This window comes from Stylophora pistillata, chromosome 3, assembly GCF_964205215.1.
Source record: "Stylophora pistillata chromosome 3, jaStyPist1.2, whole genome shotgun sequence".
Lineage (NCBI taxonomy): Eukaryota > Metazoa > Cnidaria > Anthozoa > Scleractinia > Pocilloporidae > Stylophora > Stylophora pistillata.
This window is the reverse complement of record NC_142521.1, coordinates 14690001-14700000: the sequence shown is the minus strand read 5'-3', so window position 1 is coordinate 14700000 and position 10000 is coordinate 14690001. Positions and strand designations below refer to the sequence as shown.

At 38.6% G+C, this 10000-nt stretch overlaps 2 protein-coding genes and 1 pseudogene across 2 annotated transcripts in view; 2 read left to right on the top strand and 1 right to left on the bottom strand.

Moving 5' to 3' along the window:
- Positions 1–5958, top strand: part of LOC111318831 (uncharacterized) — a 6327-nt gene extending 369 nt beyond the window's left edge. Inside the window, exons 2-8 of the mRNA XM_022921699.2 lie at positions 1099–1377; positions 2310–2407; positions 2730–2813; positions 3095–3640; positions 4279–4341; positions 4677–4727; positions 5322–5958. Of these exons, the coding sequence (XP_022777434.1) occupies positions 1099–1377; positions 2310–2407; positions 2730–2813; positions 3095–3640; positions 4279–4341; positions 4677–4727; positions 5322–5411 (1211 nt within the window). The 3' untranslated portion in view covers positions 5412–5958. The remainder of the gene's footprint in view (positions 1–1098; positions 1378–2309; positions 2408–2729; positions 2814–3094; positions 3641–4278; positions 4342–4676; positions 4728–5321) is intronic.
- Positions 5959–5972: 14 nt separating this feature from the next.
- Positions 5973–7116, bottom strand: LOC148734667 (uncharacterized; annotated as a pseudogene).
- Positions 7117–7772: 656 nt separating this feature from the next.
- LOC148734666 (uncharacterized) overlaps positions 7773–10000 on the top strand; it is a 6675-nt gene continuing 4447 nt past the window's right edge. Inside the window, exon 1 of the mRNA XM_088752810.1 lies at positions 7773–8646. Coding sequence (XP_088608936.1) covers positions 7773–8646 — 874 coding nt within the window. The remainder of the gene's footprint in view (positions 8647–10000) is intronic.

Sequence of the window (10000 nt, the reverse complement as noted above, 5' to 3'; positions counted from 1 at the left end):
ATATATCTGCCATTCAGTTTTGTTCAGTCTCCGTAGTATGTGTGAATGCTACTTGTGTTTAGCTTTTAAGAGTAATCCTTTAGTTCTGCAAAGCAATTATTGCAAGCTTTTCTTTATGGGTAAAACTAAAATCAAACAGAGTCATTAGGCTTTTAAATTCTTGGAGGTGTCGGTGTGGACGTCTGCAATCTAAAAATGATAAATTTGTCCTCTTTGATTTCCACATAACCGGTTTTCAGTTAACACTTAAGGTCTATATATATCGTGATGCTAGTTTTGCTTTAAATGTATGTTTAACCGGCGACATTCTTGCGCGCACATTTCTCATTACGGTATTGAAAATTTAGAGCGATATCAACTAAGTATAAGTTCAAAATATGTTCCGCAACGGTGGTTTTACTAGTGAGAGAGATGAAGACGAAGATCGGAGGTTTTTAAAGTTGATTTTGAGTACCTATTCCAGGATTTTTTCTTAAGGTCAGAAATAAAGCAGCATTTGACTTTTGACTAGTTTGCTGTTCCTTCGTTTAGAAGAAAAGAAACGGAGATTGTTTTCGAATCTGTTGATTCCAACCCAAAGTAATTTAAGAGGAAGCTGAACTTATGTTAATCACGAATCCTCTGACTTCCTGCAAAACAGAAGCAATCACTTGAGAGATAGACAATTGGCATGATGTTGCCGACGACCTAGAAACTATCTGCAAACCGGAACTAAAATTGTACCTCTTTCCGTCTGCTTTCAGCAGTTACTTTCATAAACTAAACTTTTGGCGTTTAACGCGAAAAGATTTTCCCTATTTTTTTTTTTTTCGGATAGCTTATTGCAAGGGTTTTGGGAGAATTGACTAAAATTAGAGTTTGTTTTGCCGAAAGACTTCCGAATACGTCATATCTAAATTTATCATTATTCTCGTTTTTGCGGTGTCAGGCTTCAGTGGTTTGACTATGACGCGCATTACGCCCTGAGACAAGAATAAAATCAACCACACAGCAAGAACTGATCCTACAATGCTTTATTTATGTAATCTTAATGTCTGAACTACAAGCAACTAAGCAATTAATTCATGGTAAAAATCTAATATATTTTTGGGTAAACAGGAGACGTCATCATCGACCAAAGAACCTCTGTGGTGTCAGAGGTTCAGCTTTCAGACATAAGTGATGACGTAGGTACTTGCTGGCGTGAGCTGGGACCAAAGCTTGATATCTCTGCAGCTAAGATCCAAAACCTGGACGACGATTATCGTTGTAATCGCGACAAAGCAAACGCTTTACTCCTCATGTGGAAACAAAAGGAAGGGAGCAGCGCAGTGGCCGAGCGTCTAGTAGATGCTTTAGAAAGCATTGGAAAAAAATGCATCGCAGAAAAGCTGCTTGGTGAGTAAGTATTCCTGGTAAGATGAGTGAGTGTTTTGTACAGATTGCTGCTGAAATTCGTATGCAACTGTCAAGCCTGCCAATCACCAAATTATATAGTGAAAAAAAGAAAGATGAATAACTACACAAAGAAGTTCTAGAAAACAATTTAAATTGTTACCTCGTTACACTTTAATAAATTTTTCCGTGGCTTTAAAGTCTCATCTTTACAAACGGGGAATTGGGATATTTCTTCCAGTACCTTTCCTCCCCAAGCGTTTTGAGGAGAATGCTATGAATATATTTCTTTATAACACACGCAAATCTAAAATGTGACAATTGTGTTTATTTACTTTTAGTCACTCTCATCTCGACACACTTACCGATAAATAAGAACATGCTGACTATATGAAGGATTTTGTAACTTCTGATGGAGCAGTTTTCAACTGAGTGTAGAAAGTGATCCCAGGTTGCATTGTTCTTGATCACCTTTTCTCTTTGATTGGCCGAGGAAGACTCTCGACCAGCCAGATTAAAGCGTTAAACCAATCGCAACTTAAACACTCACCTATTCCCATTACTCCGACTGCTTCAAAGTAATTTTTTTTTCATTTTGAGATTCCATTGGCTACTTGTGCCAGTTTCTTTTGTTGTAATTGGCAGTTGACACAAATTTCCTCGTTGCTTTATGAAACTCAATCGTAAAAAAGTTCAATAAGTTATCCAGCTATCCTATTATCCCGATTGTGGTTGCCAAGGTAAGAAATTGCATTTATGCAAGGAATAAAAATCATTTCCCGATAGCAAATATTCTAAATGCTGCTGGTCTCCTTTGGAAACAGATCATAATGCCTGGCCAGAGTATCATTAACATTTATCGTCAATTTGGTTGGTTATTACTTGAAAATATCTGCTGACTTCCTATACTTTCCTTTTACAACATATACTTTTAGATTTGGATGATAGAAAATTGCCGAGGTGTGGAAACATTCCCAAGGGCCATGTTATCAGTTTAACAGTTATTCATGACCTGGGTGCAGGGCTTGATAAGGTTAGTTGTTAGCAACACGTTTTCTACATAAATACGTAAAGATATAACTTTCATAATGACATCTTACATATTTTGTTACAGCAAAGTTATAATCCACTTCCTAAAAAAGGCTGAAATAATTTTTCGTGTGAACAAAAGTATGTGAAACCTAGACCAGTCTTAAAACCAGAAATATCACTCAGATAGATTTCTACCATTCTCTAGACATGGTTTATTATCAATTACTCTTTACAAGTAGAATATCAAAGTCCTCTTTGTTTAGTGAACATTTTGTTAAAATGACTCCATGTTTGTTTACAATAAACTATTTGTCCTTTTCTAGCTTTTGGTGTGCAAAGATGCGCAGGGAAATAAATTCATGGTGAAGGCATTCAACAGCAGTGACAAATTTTTGAAATTGGAAGAGGTAACTTCTTCACTTTACCCAAGGCCTACACCAGAAGTCTCTTTCTGTGCGCCATTATTTTTTTTCTTTTTTAATGGAATTTCCTGGCCGTTTCAAGAAACTTAGACGTCAGAAGCTCCTCACTATTATTACAACCATTTTTTTATGCTTCGTCTACCACGAGTTAGAAATCATCATTTGGAAAATTTTAATCTGTGATACAGGGTACATCTCTGAAAATTATTTTATAGACACTGATGAATTCTTACACTAAGTTGTTTTTCATTATTTTGTTTTAATAGACACTGGTAAGCAAGAGATTCTTTGAAACTGTTGTTGAAGCGAGGCAGGAAAGCCTTAAGCGTTATATTTCATCAGAACTTCAGGACCTGAGGCTCCAACTGGCTTGTAGAAATGAAGATACATCCGATGCAGAGCTTACAAGCAGTTCATCTGATGATGAAGAGGTGGATCCACCAAATGAAGAAAACGTGGGGCACTTGCTTTTGTCATGTGAGGAACATCGCAACTTTTGTCAGAGGATGCTTGGAACTCTTATTAAGCTGACGGCCGAGGCTGGACGACAAAGTGAAGATAATGTCAAACGTGTTCAAGAGCTCTGGGACTTAGCTATGGAATACCGGCAGCAGGATTTAACACTTTTCTCCAAAATCGAGTTTGTACGCACGCGGAGCCAACTTTCAGACAAACAGCTTACAGATCGAGTTGAAGAGTTACAAAACTGGAAAACGCAACATGAAGTGCAATTTAAGGAAGTAGAGAAGTTGCTGTCAGGGTTGCTTCATCAAGGGAGTATGGACCGAAGACCTAACATTCAAGGAAGGCCGGTAATTTCCAATGGACCCAATGGTCTTACCTTTGGTACTTCAACTCAAATCACAAGATCCTCATTTTAATTTGTAATTCTGGTTAATTTGCTTAAAATTGCTTTGAAATATTTTACAAGTGAGCGAATTTTAACACTCGAAAAGAAATTTTTGTTTCTCCGCTCGACCATGTAATATCCTCTATGTATCATTCTCAAAGTGATGTAAGAATTATTTTTCTTTTCCCAGAGATTCCATTCCTGAACGCCTCAGTTCTCCTCACTTACCTCGCAGCATAAGTCAAAACTTAAGCATATTCTTACGTAAACTGGCTGTGAAAAAACAGTTTTTATTTGTAGTAGTTTATCCACTTTATTTTTACCTAATCTTATAAGTAATCAGTCATCATTCATCGGGCAAATCGATATCTTATTACTACGTCGTGGTCTCTGATATAATTATCTATTATCTCAGTTTACAAGTTTCTAGTAGAACTCTGTTAAACGTTTTCGTAAGCCGAACTAAAAAAAAAACAAAAAAAAACAGGTTGAACCTTAAAATCGATGATCCTGCAAATTTTCTCCCTTACTTTTAATTCGCTTGCTGTTTGTGATGTTCTCTAATTGTTACATTTTTTGCCTCTTTTTCCGAATTACAAGTCGTCTCACCAGAAAACAGTGCCAGAACGCAACTTAAAAGCTCTGCCAGGATATGGAAGGAAGGTAAGGGAGTTTGGCTTAAACTTGAAATTATCAAATGATAATCACCTCACTGAATCAAACTTCAGATTAGTAACTGCCTAAGCCACCATCATAGGAATGAGAGCCATTATAATGTACTTAATATATCATCTTTGTTTGCACACGGTTTAAGTTGCCCTTTTGTTTCTGTTACGTGTTTTATCTCCGAAGAATCCTTCGCCATGTCACCAGATGCGATCCATTTTTTTTTCAATGAACAAAGCAGCTTGCTCTCAAAAGGATTGTTATCATGTAACACAAAGGACAGTCACTTCATGTTATAAACTTTAAGATACAGTGTTATTTTCGTTTTACAGAAACCCAGACATTCTTCGGAAGGTGACCCACCAAGAGAGATTGAAACGAAGGTACTATATAAATGGTATTAAAATACAACTATCAGATTAAGATCGTGAAGAAAAATTTGCGTCGTTATTTCCTCTGGAAGAGAAGCACGAAAAGAACTATGACCCAAAAACACAAACTAGGACGGAACTAGGAAGGAAATTGATTTTAACGTGAACAAGGATGATCGATTATTCATCACAGATATCGAAGATAAAGTGCAGGATATTCAGCTCCGGGAGGCGACTTTACCTGTACTTTTATAATAAAATGAACATAGTACGCAGCATCGTCTGATTGGTCAATTCAGTTACAAGCGGATGCTTTATCCCGTTATAGAGCCCGGGGAATGTGTTCTATTGCTTCAATTAATAACTCATTCACAGCTATACTTTTATATTGGAAATATTACAATAACGTTATTAGATCTTATCGTCTTATAACCTTGTCGTAATCCATATACAGTTCTCTTCTTCATTTTGTTTGCTCCCGTATTTTTATATTTTCTTGGTTGCACTATGATAGAATTATCAGAAAATAGGAATGAAAATAAATTCTAACGAACAAATGATACTGCAATATTTTTTCTTTCTTTTTATATAACCTCATGGTTCAAGAATCGCTTGTCATGGCTGATATCAGACAGAGACAAAGAACCTTGCATCCTTCTCTCAATCTTAAAACCTTCCAACGATAAAGAACATTAAACCAAGGATTCGGAAGGAAGAGATAACACAAAAGAACTCATAGACTGGCTTTGTTTACAGTGAAAAAATTGACTAGAATAATCTCTCTTTTAAGAAGGCTTTTGCGAGAGATATTGTAAGGGGCACCCGAACAACTTTAACTCTGTTAATCACTCACTGCATTGTCACTCAAGGATTAAGAATATCACATGTTTTTTTTTAAAATATGTTTTCATAAAAGGAGAATCTCAACAGCCGACGAAAGCAATTACTCAGTATTCATCTCAAGTGATTTCTGCTTTTCTAGCAAGTTAAACATAAAATAAAATTCTTAAGCGCACGGAAAAAACTAATTAGTTGATCAGCTTTCAGTGTTTTCTTTAGATTGTGTTATTGTTGGAGGATTCACGATACCCCGAGATAGACCACTTGTATACTTAGATGGCGATGTGCTGTTTCTCAGTAACATTTTAATTTCATTACAAGTATCTCCAACATGTCTTGGACGCCACTCTCTTTTTATAATTGCTGATTTGCAATCTTATGAATAAAGATTTGGAAATGCAAAGACTGGCAAAAACCAACGATAAAAACCGACGTTTCGGTGTCATCATGACGCCATTGTCAAGGAGAAATAAAAAATTACAAAGTTTGTGGCAAGGTGTAACACTAAATTAGCATAAATATATTAGGAGCTAATTAAACAAATACTTTTGCGCAATTTGAATCGCTTTGCGCGTTCAGAGTGGGTTTTTAGGTCTCTGATGAAAAGCATTTCGTTCACTAAACAATCGAACTTGTTACTCCACTTTTTCAGAATGCTAAAACGTTCCAGTAGGTCTTTCGGGACTTCGCTGTGCCGTTCGTGGTAGTGTTTACATATTGAAGATGCCTTTCGTTTATGTCCATCCACGCGTGTGTGTAAGTGTCCGCGTGTATAGCCCACATAACCCGCATCACACAGGTCACATTGAAATTGATAAACGACGCGTTGCTGGCTGACGATCTGTGGCTTGATTTCTCGTACTTTAAGATCTTGGCCAACTTTGCGGCTAACAAATACTGGCTGGACAGTTGTCTGCACCTTCATGCTGAGATTCTTGAGCTCTTTCTTAACATAATTTGCTGATTCCTGATCTTTGAAAGGTATGACCACACGAACAATGGATATTGGTTCTTTGGGCGTCTGTGTGGGCTGCTTACCAACAATTCTTCATTGTAAGAAGGTGTTAACGGTAGAATTTACCAGGCGTTCCGGGTATTTAAGCCGTGCGAAAACTTTCTTTTGGCGATCACACTCATCAGAGAAATGGGCCCAGGAGGAAGATAATCGGTGTGCGCTATCCAGCATAGTTTTCAGCAAGCTCCGTCTGTAGCGATTGTCTACATGGCTTTGGTAGTGTAATAGTAGACCCGTGTTTGTTGGTTTCACATATACCTTGGTTTCAATCCGAGGTGCATGGTTGAGTAGTTCGGTGCCAAGGAAAGGAAGCTTGCTGTTCTTCTCCACCTCCATGGTGAATTTGACCGAAGGGTGGGCGCTGTTGAGGGTATGCAAGAAGGTAGTTGCTATTGCTAGATCAGGCATTACAGTGAGTGTATCATCAACATATCGACGATAATAGGATGGGAGTTTTCTTTGTCGCTCAAGGGTATCTTCGATGGATGACATGAAGACGTTTGCTAATAAGGACCCGAGAGGGGACCCCATAGCAACGCCATCTGTCTGTTCGTATGAAGCTCCGTTAAAGTGAAATAGTTGGCCTTTGGTGGCTACGTTTAGGAGGTCAATAAGATCTGTTCTGGTAAGGGCAAGATTGTGGGTAGTATTGAACCAATTGTTCGAAAAGGCTCTGTTAACCAAGATCTCTATTGTTTCGTCCAAAGGCACGGTTATGAATAACGAGGAGACATCATACGAAACCAAGATTTCACCCTTGTTGATCTTCAGCTCGTGAATCTCTTTTGTGACATCAAAATTATCAGTAACTATATACTGATTAAGGGACAAGAGCTTCAATTTCTCGTCGCGCCATTTAGCAAGGACTGAGCTATCGAGGAGTTAAAAGGACGCGACTACATAGTTATCACGAAACCCGACAAAGGGTCTGGTGTTGTGTTCAAGACAAAACCGAATACTTGCGATTACTTTCTGAAGCCTCAGTCAATGATACAAGCAACTTCCGTGCCGTTCCCCTAGAGAAACCCAAGACCAGGGGCAGACCATCCAAATATTACCACCCCCTACTACAAAAAGAGAACATCCTAGATTCCATTGTTCGTAGAATTCTACCGAAGACCATTGCAGATTCCGTGAGCCCTACAGGTTCCAGATTGGCACATTTATATGGGTTGCCAAAAACCCACAAAGAACAATTGGCTATGAGGCTTATATTATCAGCCACCGACACGTACAACCTTCCCCTTGCTAAATGGCTCCACGAGAAATTGAAGCTCTTGTCCCTTAATCAGTATACAGTTACTGATAATTTTGATGTCACAAAAGAGATTCACGAGCTGAAGATCAACAAGGGTGAAATCTTGGTTTCGTATGATGTCTCCTCGTTATTCACAAACGTGCCTTTGGACGAAACAATAGAGATCTTGGTTAACAGAGCCTTTTCGAACTATTGGTTCAATACTATCCACAATCTTGCCCTTACTAGAACAGATCTTATTGACCTCCTAAACGTAGCCACCAAAGGCCAACTATTTCAATTTAACGGAGCTCTATACGAACAGACAGATGGCGTTGCTATGGGGTCCCCTCTCGGGCCCTTATTAGCAAACGTCTTCATGTCATCCATCGAAGATACCCTTGAGCGACAAAGAAAACTCCCATCCTATTATCGTCGATATGTTGATGTTACACTCACTGTAATGCCTGATCTAGCAACAGCAACTACCTTCTTGCATACCCTCAACAGCGCCCACCCTTCGGTCAAAATCACCATGGAGGTGGAGAAGAACAGCAAGCTTCCTTTCCTTGGCACCGAACTACTCAACCATGCACCTCGGATTGAAACCAAGGTATATGTAAAACCAACAAACACGGGTCTTACTATCAGCCATGTAGACAATCGCTACAAACGGAGCTTGCTGAAAATTATGCTGGATCGCACACACCGACTGTCTTCCTCCTGGGCCCATTTCTCTGATGAGTGTGATCGCCCAAAGAAAGTTTTCGCATGGCTTAAATACCCGGAACGCCTGGTAAATTTTACCGTTAACACCTTCATACAATCAAGAATTGTTGGTAAGCAGCCCACACAGACGCCCAAAGAACCAGTATCCATTGTTCGTGTGGTCATACCTTTCAAATATCAGGAATCAGCAAATTATGTTAAGAAAGAGCTCAAGAATCTTAGCATGAAGGTGCAGACAACTGTCCAGCCAGTATTTGTTAGCCGCAAAGTTGGCCAAGATCTTAAAGTACGAGAAATCAAGCCATAGATCGTCAGCCAACAACGCGTCGTTTATCAATTTCAATGCGACCTGTGTGATGCGGGTTATGTGGGCTATACACGCGGACACTTACACACACGCGTGGATGGACATAAACGAAAGGCATCCTCAATATCTAAACTCTACCACGAACGGCACAGCGAAGTCCCGAAAGACCTACTGAACTTGAACGTTTTAGCATTCTGAAAAAGTGGAGTAACAAGTTTGATTGTTTGCTTTTCATCAGAGACCTAAAACTCACTCTGAACGTGCAAAGCGATTCAATTCGCGCAAAAGTATTTGTTTAATTAGCTCCTAACATATTTATGCTAATTTAGTGTTACACCTTGCCACAAACTTTGTAATTTTTTATTTCTCCTTGACAATGGCGTTATGATGACACCGAAACGTCGGTTTTTATCGTTGGTTTTTATCGTTGGTTTTTATCGTTGGTTTTTGATTTGCAATCTTGTTTAGATTTAATTTTTCTGAATGTAACGAATTTTCCACAAAGAACGCAAATAACGTACTTTTGCGTGTATCTGGAGATCTTGAAATTATCATAAATCGGTGCAGAGGCGCTGTCGGGCTAGAAAACTGATAGGCTCTGGGAACGAGAATGTTTTAAAACAATAATGTATTTAATTTTTTTTCTCTGGGTAAAGGGTTCAAGAAGGTAATATGCAATTTTCATTGTTTACATGAAATAGATAAACATGATCTATACACCAATTAACATGTTTTTATCCAAAGGCCCAATTTCAACCAAGATGCCTTGCGCGCCCGGATTATTTTTCATATATTAAAAATACGCTATTTTCCTCAAAGTTGCGGAATCGCTTTGATATCTTCTTCCATCTTACTAATTAGGGCTTTCAAAGTTCCATCTTGAATCATGTGCGAACAACAAACTATCGTAGTATCCATATCAGTAAATAGTTTTTAATTCTAACATGTATGACGGTGAAAAACGTCATTTGAAAAGTTGATGCCGCCGAAGAAGCGGTCTAGAGGAAGGCCGGGTCTGCCCGGCTCGACAAAGGTTATTCGACTTCGAGAGTCTGTGTATGATTTATGGAGGGCAAGGAAAATAACAATGGGTTTCGGTAACACTACAGACAGTGCTTTTGCAGAAATGTTATTGCATTGTTCCTACGATGGAACTA